The sequence below is a fragment of the Cydia amplana genome, chromosome 7 (genome assembly GCF_948474715.1).
Source record: "Cydia amplana chromosome 7, ilCydAmpl1.1, whole genome shotgun sequence".
Classification (NCBI taxonomy): domain Eukaryota; kingdom Metazoa; phylum Arthropoda; class Insecta; order Lepidoptera; family Tortricidae; genus Cydia; species Cydia amplana.
Window position 1 is genome coordinate 17,170,637 of NC_086075.1, and position 15,808 is coordinate 17,186,444.

The 15,808-nt window shown below is 39.6% G+C and overlaps 1 protein-coding gene across 1 annotated transcript; it reads right to left on the reverse strand.

Moving 5' to 3' along the window:
• Positions 1 to 770: 770 nt before the first annotated feature.
• On the reverse strand, positions 771 to 14,253 carry LOC134649783 (histone-lysine N-methyltransferase, H3 lysine-79 specific). The gene is made up of 9 exons (XM_063504611.1): positions 14,007 to 14,253; positions 13,199 to 13,343; positions 11,927 to 12,049; positions 7,578 to 7,758; positions 5,610 to 5,683; positions 5,450 to 5,542; positions 4,800 to 5,368; positions 1,329 to 1,404; positions 771 to 938 (listed from the first exon to the last, which is right to left on the reverse strand). Exons 1-9 carry the CDS (start codon positions 14,036 to 14,038, stop codon positions 771 to 773), a joined length of 1,461 nt encoding a protein of 486 aa, XP_063360681.1. The 5' UTR covers positions 14,039 to 14,253.
• Between the last annotated feature and the right edge of the window lie 1,555 nt (positions 14,254 to 15,808).

Sequence of the window (15,808 nt, forward strand, 5' to 3'; positions counted from 1 at the left end):
ATTTAACTATTAGCAGTTCAGGGGAAAGATTATGTATAAGCACAAGAACACGGTACATTAAATAATTACCGAAATTTTTATAATTTACATGTTCTTGACTAATTTTAACATTTCATTATTAATGACTACCTACGTACTTAATCTCTTGTACAAACATTAGTTAGTATGTATTAATTTGATACAATTTATTATTAAATTACACGATTCAGTTAAGACATATCTATACATTTATGGCATGATTTTTCTCTATTGATAAGAGTTCAAAAAAATTGAAGATTAACATTTAGAAACGGAAGATACTTTTTAGGATGTAGACTACACATATAGGTACTTGTACATTTTCCAAGGAATTAATCTTCATATAAGTATCTTACTTAGCTTAACCAAAACAATTTTTGGAAGAAAATCATTTTCAAAAGTCAACACTAAAATAACTTACTAACTAATTGGTGTGATAAACTAGAGACAAGCAACGCAATATTCTTAAAATACGTGAATGTTAATTTATATTTCAATTACGTAACTCAAGATGTGCCAGACTGTCCGTCTGAATATTCGCTATCACCGTTACTTGACTGAGATTCCCATACTCTGTTGGTGTTAAATAATATTGGCGTTATTCATAAACGTTTGTCAAATCTAACAAGTCGTTGATAATGAATTGCCCCTGTACAAGTTTAGAATGGTAAAAAAACTGCTCGTTTTAGGTTTTATTTTCTCACTGAGGAAGCTGTAGGTACACAGCGAAATGCGTCATCAGTCGACTGTTTTCACGTAAAGGTATTGGTATTGGTGGGCCCAACATAGAGTAGGCGTGCTAGGTTGTTGCGGGCGTAACGCCCGCGCTGCTGCGGCGCGCCGTGGCCGGGACGGCCCCACAACGAGGCCCAGGTCTCTTGATGCTGCCGCACGCTCTCAGCAGAGTTCTGACGGGCTTCCTGGCAACACATAATGTATGTAGATTGTAGATTCAGTCAACTGTATAGCTATATCATTTCTGGACAAAGTCGTACATTGTCACAGTGACAATTACACATTGAATTCATGTTATTTGACACTGTGTCGAGGTACAAAGTCACACCAGTCTGGCCAGCAAAATTAAATGAATAACTTTTACTATGGGGCCAACCCGACATGCAAAAAAAAATTGCTGTCACATTTTTTCACGATTTCGGTGTTAGCTCCATAGTAAAAGTTGTTTAGTATGACCTGCATATTCACTCCTCAGAGTATGGTCAGACATAACTAAATCACCCTGTATTTTTACAGGTAATATTTAATTTCTTAATGTAGAGTAAGAGACAATTGAAATTTAATAAAACCCCTACCTCTTTTCGCTGGTACTTGACCTTAATTTGATGTTTCAATTCTCTCAGATAATCCTCGTTCAGAAGTTCACGCCATCTACAAATATGGAGAAACCAATTATATAAGTGAAGAAGCGTATTATACTTGAAAATATGATTAAAAGTGATTAACGCATGCGATAACAACGCCTACTAAATTAAAAACTATTATCGAACGAAACAATGTCAAAGATCAAAGTGACGGTGGCAAACGCTTTATTAAGAGTACTAATGAAATTCGTAAATCTTTTCTCGCGTCATATATCACGACGTGGATAGAAAGCCGTGACGCAATCCATGGCTCACGATCGATGGCTACACACAGCCACTGCACATTATGGATGGTACACGAAATATCTGTCATGTCGATCACCTTAATCTGTCATTACTACAAATAGATAAGCCGCCTATTATTACATACATCTATTGTTATCGTACAACAATCGACATCATTATTCACTTGTTTTATTAACTTGATTACACAGGCGTCGCACGAATTAAACCGTTACCGGTTAATTGATATTGTATGCTAATTAACCTTTTACCGATCCACGTTGTTTTTATAACGGATTGCGCCGAAAGCGAGATAAAAATCGGCCGCTGGGAAGAAATATGAACCATTTGCCCGCCCGCCGCGGCGCGAGATTTTTCTACCGCATTGCACAACGCATTACAAAAATTCCATGATACAACATATTGGGTACCCTCCGCCTGCAGGATTTTGCAACATTGTCATAAAAATAACGAATTTCCAATTATAATGTATTCATTAATACGGAGCGCTAATTAATAAAACTTACACATAACTGTGTCTAAGCAATCATTTGGCACCGGTTACATGCTCGTTCTTAATATAAATACTAACGAGAATTGTCATAATAATTCGGCATTCATTTGTTGGCTCCTGTGGATGTCAACATACCTTGATATGATATTTGTAAGCATACGTCCTAAGGCTAAGATCGCCTTAGGCTAAATAGGCTCTTAAAGAAAATCCACTCACATTATCAGAAATTCTCTCAAGATGTCACGGTTAGTTATGAGCCTACTTATGCTAAGGGTCAGATAAGATGACCTCTTGGAATTAAAAAATCTATTATTCTAACGAACCTTGGACACACCGATTATTCGGAATAATGCCCAACTGCTTTTATTACGTAAGAAGACATCTGAATAGTATTATAAGTTATTGTGAAACGACAATAGGATGCACGGAATAAGAGGCATGTAAAGATTTATTTAAGAGTATTGACAAAAGGTAATCGTTTTTTGACCTTTAGATTTATCAAAATATTAAGGCAGCATTTACTTCAGAAATGAATTAAGCTTAGCGTACCTTTGACGTATGTACCACCAATTTTTACGACCTTTAACATATTTTTAAGTTAACCTTCCTGTTTGACGATAGATATTAAAAATATCTTTTTTTAAAAAAGGGAACCGCCTTCAAAAAACCAACCCACTGAAAAGCACAAAATAATTTTTATATGGCATCCCTATACGTCTCCAGTCCCTGTCCCGTCGTAAAGCAAATTTCTGCCAAAAAGTAATTAATACCTAATAATAAGAAAATTAATAATCATCCGGGTAATTACTTAGTTTTTGCAGTCGGTGCCAAACCAAAATTTTTGAGAACCGATATTTTAGACAACAAAGAACTGCACTTACTTGCATTATAAAGACATAGGTACTTAGTTTACTCATTAATTTATTTAGTTCTTGTAGGTACTAGGTACTTACTCGTATTTTTTTGCTGATTGGTAGTAAAGAATGTTTTTGTTGGTTTGGCACCGCCTTCAAAAACTAAGTAATTACCCGGATGATTATTAATTTTCTTATTATTAGGTATTAATTACTTTTTGGCAGAAATTTGCTTTACGACGGGACAGGGACTGGAGACGTATAGGGATGCCATATAAAAATTATTTTGTGCTTTTCAGTGGGTTGGTTTTTTGAAGGCGGTTCCCTTTTTTAAAAAAAGATATTATATTAAGTTATTTTATTTTGGTTTTATTTTTGTTTATTTTTAATTTTTTAATTATTTTTTATTTATTTTATTTTTTACTTTTTAGTGATAGGTAGGTACTTCATTTATTTTAGGTTTTGGGCTAAAATATACTAGTTTGTTAGGTTCTCTATTTAGTTTTAGTGTAATTTAGTATTAAGTTAATTTGGTTTGGTTTTCTAGATGTGACGGATGACCTAAATAGCGTGGGCCTATGTTGCACCAAACCTGAGTTCCATTAGGTGAGCCAGGGTTCAGCATCAGCTCTATTTTGGGTACTGCTCTCCCAAGTGCTCATCAAGATGTGACGGATGACCGAAGTAACGTGGGCCTATGTTGCACCAAACCTGAGTTCCACTAGGTACAGCCAGGGTTCAGCATCAGCTCTAACTTGGGTACTGCTCTCCCAAGTGCTCATCAAGATGTGACGGATGACCAAAGTAGCGTGGGCCTATGTTGCACCAAACCTGAGTTCCACTAGGTACAGCCAGGGTTCAGCATCAGCTCTATCTTGGGTACTGCTCTCCCAAGTGCTGATTAAGATGTGACGGATGACCAAAATAGCGTGGGAATATGTTGCACCAAACCTGAGTTCCACTAGGTACAGCCAGGGTTCAGCATCAGGTCTATCTTGGGCACTGCTCTCCCAAGTGCTCATCAAGATGTGACGGATGACCAAAATAGCGTGGGAATATGTTGCACCAAACCTGAGTTCCACTAGGTACAGCCAGGGTTCAGCATCAGCTCTATTTTGGGCACTGCTCTCCCAAGTGCTCATCAAGGTGTGACGGATGACCAAAATAGCGTGGGCCTATGTTGCACCAAACCTGAGTTCCACTAGGTGCAGCCAGGGTTCAGCATCAGCTCTATCTTGGGTACTGCTCTCCCAAGTGCTCATCAAGATGTGACGGATGACCAATGACCAAAATAGCGTGGGCCTATGTTGCACCAAACCTGAGTTCCACTAGGTACAGCCAGGGTTCAGCATCAGCTCTATCTTGGGCACTGCTCTCCCAAGTGCTCATCAAGATGTGACGGCTGACCAAAATAGCGTGGGCCTATGTTGCACCAAACCTGAGTTCCACTAGGCACATCCTGAGTTCCACTAGGTACATCCAGGGTACAGCATCAGCTCTATCTTGGGTACTGCTCTCCCAAGTGCTCATCAAGGCGTGTCGGATGACCAAAACAGCGTCTACCTATGTTGCACCAAACCTGAGTTCCACTAGGTACATCCAGGGTTCAGCATCAGCTCAGATCTATGTATACTAAAACCTTCTCCAGAATGTAACAAACACTTTTCTGAAAACCGCATCAAAATCGGTTCAGCCAAACGCGAGATAATCGCGAACAAATATACATACATACATACATACGGGTCAAACTGAGAACCTCCTTTTTTTTTTTTGAAGGCGGTTAAAAAAATGGATGAGCTTTTTAACACTCACTGGCACATGTCCTCTGGGGGTCTAGTGACGTCACTGGAGTGCAACGTGCGAGCGCCTACCCGCCTCCGCCGCGCCAAGATAGGCACCAACTCTATACCACCTGTCGTACGCAGGATCGTCTCTTCTGGTGTCAACTTCTTTTCTCCTACGTCTGTTGCATTTTCTATTTCAATTTTATCAACATGTTCTTCCTCAGGTAGAGTTCGATTAATTTTCTCCCCATTTGGTAGCCTCTTTACAAATTTATTTTTCTTTAGTTTGCTTTTACTAGGAGCTGTGGAAACACCATCGTCTTTTTTTACAACTTGATGGTTTGTAACTTGCCCGTTGGTGGTCTGTGTACTTTCCTCTTTCTGTGCTTCTTTATTTTTACTTTTCGGACTATTAATGTGTTTAATATCAGGAAGTTTTAATTCGCTTTGAGGCTTGTTCTCCTTATCTGGCGTGTTTCTCTCCTTATCTTTAGTATCATCATCTCTCTTTACGTTAGGCAAAGTCAGTGAAGATCTCTTATAGCGTTTGTGTTCATCACTTTGTAGCTTATTTAAAAGATCGTTGTCGGTCCAGCCCTATAACATTTTATAAAATAATATTTTCATTTTCTTTAACAAAAACTGTATAAGAGAAAGGAATATAATTGCAGAACTTGCCATAGACTTGGAGAAGTTTAACCCTATGTCTCTAGGGTTTCTCCATATAGTCCCGCCAGGTCCCGGTCTACCCCAAGGACCATCCATAGTTTGCTGAAAACATTAAATCAATTGAGTCCATATTGGTAAACATTATGGTAAAAAATATTCAACCTTTTACCATTTTTCGCTCGTATTCTAGGTTTTTCTTCTTTTCGTCTTTAATAGCCCGTTTGCGCGTATCGACCATATCGTCTGAAAATAAAAGAAAATAAATTGGATTTTGAATAAACTTGAAGCAACAAGTTTACCGATTCTATATTCATCTAGACCGGTTAGATAGATAGATATGTAGTTAGATATGTAGAAAAACCAAGAATAGGCTCAGTGCCTACACAGAGTTACGTAATTATTATTCTCCCACAGAATACCCTATACTTTATTCTTTTAATCTTATTTTATCTCAAAATAATAAGCATGAATTTTTAAATGTCAATGCTATTAGGTAAAACATTCTATGTCATATTTTTATAGCCGTCAATTAAGCTCATATCGGGCCTTAAGGCTTGAGCTTAGGTCATCCATGAACAACATTTTAAAACAACCATAGACACACTTGAATGCAATTAAATGATGCCCATCAGCGTTTTAGACTTTCAGTACTTCATCATTTGTGGCGAGTTCTTGCAAAGCGAAGCTATAAATCATCATCAACATTTGACGATATGTCTACAAAACGTACCTACTATCGCAGAATGAATACCTCATTCCTTATATGGTAAATGCTAAGATTCATTGAGTACCTATTAGACGTTATTGCACATACCTACACAACAATACTTTCAAGAACATTGTGCTAATCTATTAACATCTCTTATGAATTATTCGATACTTTAACTCATAATCTTTGCGAAAGACTAATATATATTTTTTCACACAATCATTGATATTTTTTATGTGACATAAGAACCATAATTTTTGGAGTATTTTATTCATCTACACTCCCGAGAGTTAAGTAATATACATTGAACCGGTCATAAAAGTATTTTCTCTAGAATCGTAAAAAGTAATCGTGTCACAGTACATTAAATATACCTTTTTAGGGTTCCGTACCCAAAGGGTAAAAACGGGACCCTATTACTAAGACTCCGCTGTCCGTCCGTCCGTCCGTCCGTCCGTCCGTCCGTCCGTCTGTCACCAGGCTGTATCTCACGAACCGTGATAGCTAGAAAGTTGAAATTTTCACAGATGATGTATTTCTGTTGCCGCTATAACAACAAATACTAAAAACAGAATAAAATAAAGATTTAAGTGGGGCTCCCATACAACAAACGTGATTTTTGACCGAAGTTAAGCAACGTCGGGCGGGGTCAGTACTTGGATGGGTGACCGTTTTTTTGCTTGTTTTGCTCTATTTTTTGTTGATGGTGCGGAACCCTCCGTGCGCGAGTCCGACTCGCACTTGGCCGGTTTTTTTTTAATATTATGCAAATGACACAACTATAGGGAACAAATAAAATAAATTTTGATTTTCATTTTGGGTCATGAAACTAAATTTAAACGTTACAAAACTGATATTAATTTTACTCACAGCGCAAGACTGCTATCAATTTACCTACCTACAATACCCAACCCTACCCAATGTACCTACAATCAGGAAGTAATGAGAATATCTAATGTAAATCCGTTCCTGCAGTTCTTCAGTTACGGCAAGGAGTAGGGGGTTCCATTACACACCGAGCAAGGCGCTGTACGTATCGCGCTTGCATTACTCCGCCACGGCTGCTGAAGTGGTGGAGTATGTACACCAGAAGACCGGTCACACGCTGAGGGTGTTCCAGCTTCGATCGCGCCACTACGTGCACTTCAATTCTTTTGTGGTGCGCGTGCCGCGGCCGCTGCAAGGGACCATCGAGTGCGCCGACTTCTGGCCGAAGGGTGTCGTGTTTCGGAGGTTCCGGGGCAAACTGCCGAATCCGACACAGGAGCAGCCGATGCAACGGAGCCACGCCGTTTTATCGACTAAATAACTAGTGTTTAGTTTTAAGTTTATAAAATACATAGGTGTATGTTAGTCTGTAAGGTATTTGTAATATGGGCCTTGTTGCCTGAATTAAATTTCTAAATAAATAAATTATCTAGTGCTCACCAAGTATCTGCCTGTAGGTGTGCTGCTGGTCGGGCGTCTGTCGGTAGCGGATATCGTTGTCGACGGCGCGGCGCAGGTTCTCGGCGTGGCAGAGCTGCGGGTCCTCGCGCAGCCGCAGCGGCGTGCGCCGGCGCCGGCGCCGGCCCGACCAGCGGCGGCATGCTTCGAATAATGCGACACCCTGCGAAGTTGACGGACATAAAGGGAAGGCCAGTGGGAAGACGTTAAATGTTTTTTTAACCGTCATTTTTTTATTATTAAATATGGGCTTACTCATGGCCACAGACGGCGAGGCGAAGACGTGGCCTACGATGGAGCGAGTCTGCCCAGAAGGTGCCTGTTCACCCTTGATTTGAAGGTTGCCGGGTTAGGTTAGATTAGAAAATTCCAACAGTTTTTAGATTGCGTTCGGAACAAAATAAAATTAGGTAAATGATCAATTAAACATCTTAAAAAAATATGGGTTGCGATAGGTGCCTATAAATAAATAAACAAACCTAACCGCAAATTATGAATGACTATATTATTTACGATAATCACAAGTACATACTTAACTAAAAATACCTAAGTACCACTCACACTTTATTTTTGAATAACATTTTTAGCAAAGAAACATAAATCATTTGCAGGAATTTGTTCGCGCAAACAAACCAAATACCAATCAATCTGAATATGTAGGTAATTCATCCTTATAATTAAATGTTACGAAGCCATCGCCATATAGGTCGAAAAATAGATGAGCCTGGCCTTTGGGGAAATCAATTTACTGGTTTTTTCTCATCAGTTGCGCCATGCACTTAATTTGCGCTGCGCAATATGATTGACCCCTACCTTATATAGATTTATAGCCAACGGACACTCCTTACATAATAATTACTGCTAATATTTAACGTTTATAAGATATCATATTCAACCATGTATTAAGACAGTAAATGACACCTATGATTCAATTTTATGACTCTCATTTGGGATGAAGTGTTCTAAAAGCAATCACTTTTTAAATTACGGCCATTTTTAGGGTTCCGTAGCCAAATGGCAAAAAACGGAACCCTTATAGATTCGTCATGTCTGTCTGTCTGTCCGTCTGTCCGTCTGTCCGTCTGTCCGTCCGTATGTCACAGCCACTTTTCTCCGAAACTATAAGAACTATACTGTTGAAACTTGGTAAGTAGATGTATTCTGTGAACCGCATTAAGATTTTCACACAAAAATAGAAAAAAGACAATAAATTTTTGGGGTTCCCCATACTTCGAACTGAAACACAAAATTTTTTTTTTCATCAAACCCATACGTTTGGGGTATCTATGGATAGGTCTTCAAAAATGATATTGAGGTTTCTAATATCATTTTTTTCTAAACTGAATAGTTTGCGCGAGAGACACTTCCAAAGTGGTAAAATGTGTGTCCCCCCCCCTGTAACTTCTAAAATAAGAGAATGATAAAACTAAAAAAAATATATGATGTACATTACCATGCAAACTTCCACCGAAAATTGGTTTGAACGAGATCTAGTAAGTAGTTTTTTTTTTATACGTCATAAATCGCCTAAATACGGAACCCTTCATGGGCGAGTCCGACTCGCACTTGGCCGCTTTTTTATTTCTGTATCTGTTCAATTCAGTAATTTATTAGCCGTTTTTAAATGTAGGTAGTAAAGTAAAGAGTGGTGTAAGAACATTTAAATAAACTTAACATAGAGGTATTTGAAAGCTGGTTGTTCCTATTTAAGCAGTAGAGTGACATTTTTGAGATTCCATTCCCACCGCCGTGCCGAATTTACTTAATTATCTTGCACTTTACATTACGAAGACAAAGAGTGATTAAACATAACTTTTAATGACCTAATATCAATTTCACAATAGCTAACAAAAGACAGCTAACGTTACAGTGAACAGTGTAGCCGCCGTGCTCCGGCTCGAAGGACCATATGTAGCCGCCGTGCAGGTTAGGCCGCGTAGCCAACGTGTCAATCGCTTACGCTCCGTAGCGATCGAAACGCAACTGTCACTGTCGCACTAATATGGAAGAGTGATAGAGATACACCAAGCGTTTCGTTGTCGAAGCGATAGCGATTGTAACCTTGGCTAGGCCGGCTGGATCTCGACGACTCAAATAAAAGCTTCGATTTAAAGTAAACTGATGTAATCTTCCAAAGATACTGGTTACAAAGGGTTCTTGCCAAAACGGTTAAATGTAGAAGTGGTGTAGTTACTTAGTGTATGAAGGCTGATGAGAGAGTCATTTGCAATATTTGAGCAGTACAAAAGGTGGTTTAAATTTAGGTGCCTCTAATTGGCCGCGATGCCCGCGATACAAAGTATGTGGAGCGCCCCTATTGGTGCTTAAGAAAAAGCTTCCGAATAGGTACTAGCCGAGCCCGACGGCCGCGTTGTAAATAAGTTGAGTGCTATGTCAGGCAGTACTACCTAAAACCGCCCGTATGTTACTCAAGCACTTCTAGAGGCATGACAGTTAAAAATGTTATTGGAACAATATTTTGCTTACGAAGTCTTTAAAGATTCCATCTATAGATTTTTTTTCATTAAGGGTTGTTTTGTTACAGTTTAGGCATCAGCGTCAGGCTTACGTCGGCATTGGAAAATAACAAAAATATAAATGACCCAAATCGGCCGCGGCCCCCACCCGACGCGTCAATCAAGAAATGTGACGACCCTTCGTGGAAAGTTGTTAAAGGTCACGGAGGCCTGTAGCCAGTACCTATATAGATTTCGTACGAAATCCAATTTCAATATTAAACTGCTTCTTCGGAGCGTAAAAGTACCTTGACTATAGAAAGCTATGTTCACCTGATATCTACGTGCGATTCTTTATAAAAGTTCACATCACGAATGACCTACTTAAGGGTTGAAGTGATATTATAGTACCTATGAAATGTTTATTATTTTGTAATCTATAGGTAATAAGTACGTTTCACTTTTTAAATTATTATAATGTGCTCATTATCACATTTGAGCATTATTGTCAATGTTACCTATTCGTTTGAACATTACTGCGGGCAAACATGATCGCAATCGCAGACATCGCAGGTTAATATCGTTTGTTGTTGTGGAGAAATCAAATTTTATTGGTTATCTAATGTGATCTCATTGTAAATGTCCGGCATTATTTAAAGTCATTTTTTTTATTCGGTAGACTAAAATGTAATTTCATAGTATGAAATGTCATTTTAGTCTACCGAATAAAAAATAGACTTTAGTGTATTTGTATGTCCGCCATTATTTAATGTTGGCATCAACATCAACATGTGTACATTTATTCAACATAAAATAGGCCATAAGAGCACTTTTACACGTCAACATGGAATTTACATGTCGTAGTCAGATCGTATAATCCGCCGTATTACATTACGGCTAGCCGTTTTACAAAACAGGGGCGTTTTGAAATGCGGCGGTTCGACGATTAGCCGGATTGTCATTACGATACGTTCTTCAATAAGGCGGCCTACGTTTAGCCGCATCGTATCTACTATTTAGATTGTAGAGTGACCAGTTCTTTCGGTCGCCTACGTAACCGGAGTTTGACAATGTTTGCAATTTACTTTATTTTTACCATGGTGCCACCGCACTACATGTGTTTTCCAAAACATTTCCTTCACAACTATTTCTGGGCGGTTTGCCCTTCGGGCATCTGAAGCTACCTAACGAACCTAACCTACTTACCTACCTACGCTTTTTTCCCCAAAGTGTAATGTTTTCACGGACGCCTCACTAAATCAATAGCTAGGTAGGTTAGGTTCGTTAGGTAGCTTCAGATGCGCGAAGCGGGGCTCCGTCTAGTTAAGTTGCGAAGGAAATGTTTTTTGAAAAGAAACAGTCCGACGAACTCCAGACTTGATGGACACCCCAGCGTTTTCATAGTTTGTTGTTGTTATGTCAGGCAGCGCCACGAGTGTTACAAAAGGGGAACTAAAAACAGTCAAAGCGGCGGCTAATGACTCGCTGTATTACATTACGGCTAGCCGTGTTGAAGAACGTATGGCGCCGAATACATTCCGGCGGATTTTCATTCAGCCGCATTCAATCTGGCTAATCGTCGAACCGCCGCATTTCAAAACGCCCCTGTTTTGTAAAACGGCTAGCCGTAATGTACGGCGGGTGTATGTTACGGCGGATTATACTGATCGGCGATCCGACTGCGACATACATACAAGCAAAAAAACACATCATCACTATAAAACAAAGTCGCTTCCCGCGGTCTGTCTGTCCCTATGTATGCTTAGATCTTTAAAACTACGCAACGGATTGTTGTCTTCGAACACGTTTAACTGCAGGCCTAGCCAAGAACATCTCCTAACCTCACTGACATGGTTGATGTAGGTAGGTACTTACTTTCAGTTCATCCTCGGGATAGATGCCGCTGGCGCGCAGATCCGTGCGGCGTAGGCTCCGCGGGTTGGGCGCGCCGCCACCGGCTCGGCCCCAGGGCTCGTATGACGCCAGCTCGGCCCGGGCCTGCCGGAGTAAAACATGTACCTACATAATTATAATTAATTAAATTCGTTATCTTCGCCGTTAGTGAAACTAGGGGTTACTATGACTGCGTATAATCTTTCGTGTATCTTTGAATAGTAAGTTGTTCTCTAAGTCATCATTCAATCTGCTTGAGAATTTTCAGCAACTAAGTTAATAAGTGACTAAAGGATGACTCACGTTAGACCGGGCCGTATCCGGGCCGGCGTTCCCGGAGCTTCGTATTCTATGGAAAGCATCACGTGATCACCGGGTATCTGTCATAGAAAAGTACACTTCTTCTCCTTCTAAATGTAAAAATCTTATTTATTTAGCAAGAACTAAGTAACTTTTCAAAGTAGGCAGTCGGTCGAATCTCAAAGCAAAGATGAAAGGGAGGCTGAAATTTATTTTCTATGGATAACCGTAGCTACCTATGTCTCACATCACAGAAGTAACCAGAACAACAGATGCCTACCAAAATTCGTAAAGGACATTTCATCACGTAGATATTGTGCCATCTGCGCACTAGAAACCTACTTCCCGCCTGCCGTTGCTGCTTAAACTTCTCTCTTTCCGCTCCTATGCCAACCGCTCATTTTCCACATGAGTCAGCTGCGCCAAGCACTGACCTTACCCCACGGTCCCCACGTTCCAGCGTACAACAGCAAATACTCAGAACTCTGTCACTGTTGCTCTAAACTTCTGCCTCTTAACGCGCTCATTCTGCTCCTATGGTAACCGCTCACCCTCCCAACGAGTCAGCTGCGTCAGGCGCCGCTCCTGCGCGAATATCAAACCTATTGTAGCGTACTTAAAGCTTAAATATTCTTGGAACTCACCTGTCGCTGCTGATCCAACTTCTCTCTGCTCGCGCGTTCTTTCCGCTCCTGCGCCAAACGCTCGCCCTCCACGCGAGTCAGCTGCGCCAAGCACTGACCTTGCCCCACGGTACCCACGTTCCGCGAACACCAGCAAATACTCAGAACTCTCCTGTCACTGTTGCTCTAAACTTCTGCCTCTTAACGCGCTCATTCTGCTCCTATGGTAACCGCTCACCCTCCCAATGAGTCAGCTGCGTCAGGCGCCGCTCCTGCGCGAATATCGACCCTATTGTAGCGTACTTAAAGCTTAAACATTATTGCAACTCACCTGTCGCTGCTGATCCAACTTCTCTCTCCTCGCGCGCTCTTTCCGCTCCTGCGCCAAACGTTCGCCCTCCGCGCGAGTCAGCTGAGCGAGGCGACGCTCCCGCGCTCGCCGCCGCGCTGACCCTGATGTGGGCGCGCTCAGCCTCCTGTGGACTCCAAATGTGTTAATACTTCAATATATTAATTTCCACGATAATAAACTCGGTACTGTGCAACACTCTTGTGATTTGTTTGCGGACGGATGGACGGTTATAGAGAACGAGTGTTTAAAACTATGCGAGTTAGACCTAATAGTAGCCTAATAGTACCTACATGATGTATTATGATGATTTAGTGTATTGTGTGACTTTTTAATTGACCTTGTACTTATATAAGGAATGCAATGACAGCCTATATGCTGTAAGGATAGGTACATTTTGTGTTCTTTTTTTTAATTGAAATACATATGTAAATTCTATCAGTAGGTTAATTAAGATTTATTCAGTGCACAGAAGACTAAAATGATGGTTTATTTTTTCTCAAATTTATTTTAGGTAAGTAACCTAATGAATCTATAAAGGTAGAGAAAATGACTCTTAGCTCTTAGCTCTCAAAAAAATAGGTAGCTAAATCGGATTGTTTCTGAAAAATATGCAGAAAGCACTTCATTTCTAAGCATAATTTTATCCTGTAGGATAAGTATAAACAGCTGATATCCTCTATTTCATAGAATATGCCTCAGTAACGTAATCATGAAACCTAACACCATAAGTACCAGGAAGTTAAATCCACATTAACATAAGCCTACAACACATCGGCACTGCACCTACCTACGCAACCGCTGCGAGTGCAAAGCAAACATCAGTGAGTTTCACTAAACATGACTACAATGCAATAATCTTAGTATATACGGTGATAGGTAATTACATCGAGGTCGGGTGAAGCCGGGCATTCGCGAGCAACTGCGGTTGAAACGAACTGAAACGACACCGGATTGGAAGGCTTGCACGCTTCAGGGAATGTTTTCATTGTTGATTTAGTGCCGTCACGAGCTTTTATGTGAATTGACGAATGTAGGACAGGTTAACTATATATTTACTTATTTACATTACTTTCAAACGTGGAAAGTAAACCTGGAAAGTTATTGTCTCGTTGCTTTCTTAAAACCCCCTTCATGATTTAACAAGAGCTATTTCTATTGCTTAATTTTCAGAAACGATTTTATATTAATTATCATAAGTAAATTACATATTTGAATTTTACTACTGTGCTACTGTTGAAAAAATCCTTATTATTTTACTCATTTCTCAAACTGATAATTAACGGTAATTGGTAGGTACATATTAATAATAAACTATGAATATTTAGTACTTAAATATAAAAACGTCAATATGGTCGCTTCTAGCGTTACCTAACATGATAAAAGATAGCAATCTAACCTTGTAATACTTTGACACTTACCAAATACTTATCGTTTTAAATTAAAATCGTAACCTGGCGGGTCAAAGGATACTTCTCCATACAAGTGTCATTTAAAAATTTAACTTTTCGGTTATATGTACATTAAACGGAAACATGCGCACTGCTGCCTTTAATTGACTTTAACAATGTTTCAAAATTATTCGTTCTAAATAAGTACCTACCTTCGTATTTCTTCACGGAATTAGCCAAATAGTAGCTGGAGTAAGGTCGTTGTTGAGTGAAAAACAAACGACAACTGATTAAAAAAAACCATTTAAATAGAGGACTACTTACCTACTTCCGAAGCGCTAATTGTTCACAAAGCTATATATACAAGCAATTTCTTTCCCAGTCATCCTGCCAGTCAGTGGCAACAATGCGGCTCGTATAGAAACTTGGCGCTTTCAGCGGCCAAATTGAAAGACGCAAAACATAAATAAGTAGGTCATTCCATTGCTAAACGACATGGGCTTATGAGCGACTCGCTAAAGGGGTGTTCACACTTATGTAACTACCATATTAATTTGACTTGACCGTTATTCGAAGCTTATTTAATTGAGATAGGCAGCACGTTTCCCGCCGGGTATTGCTATCTCTTTCTATACCCCTTCCATGTTTCTCCCTCCACCTGGCAGTGGGGATGACATTGGTTCATTCCCAGATTTTAATTTGTTCTTCATTGGCGTCTAGTTTCCCGCCGCGGTTGGTCGCGCTCTCAAAAATATTATCCAGAACAAAGGATTGGAATTTATTTCGTAGTCTGGATATCAAGCGCGACGGTTAAGTCCACTAAGTTGTCATTATTACGGTATAGTATCTACTAATACCGAATTACATTTATTGTGTGCAACAATACACGTAAGTTCTAAACATTTTGAGATCAATTAATGCAAATTATATCCATTTTGAATTGGATAGTTACTTGGAATACCTTTTATGTATTCTACCCTCCAGTGATATAAGTAATAACTGTAAAGAATTAAATACTGGATCTTTAATTATTTGCCGTGAAAAATGTACCTACCCTCCATTTTATAATAAAATTCTTAAACGGTTTTACCGTTCGATCTTTGTTTATTGAATAGCATTTTAATACGGTTATTTTATTTAGAGTCATGGACGATACTAAGGGAGAGTGTAGCAAAGCCGGTTCTCAGGCAAAACCTACACG

Coding starts and splice junctions, on each gene's coding strand:
- LOC134649783 (XM_063504611.1), bottom strand. CDS start 14,038: ATGTTTGCTTTGCACTCGCAGCGGTTGCGTAG. Junction 5,543..5,609: donor TAGAATACGAGCGAAAAATG/GTAAAAGGTTGA, acceptor TAATGTTTTCAG/CAAACTATGGATGGTCCTTG. Junction 5,369..5,449: donor TAAACTTCTCCAAGTCTATG/GCAAGTTCTGCA, acceptor AAAATGTTATAG/GGCTGGACCGACAACGATCT.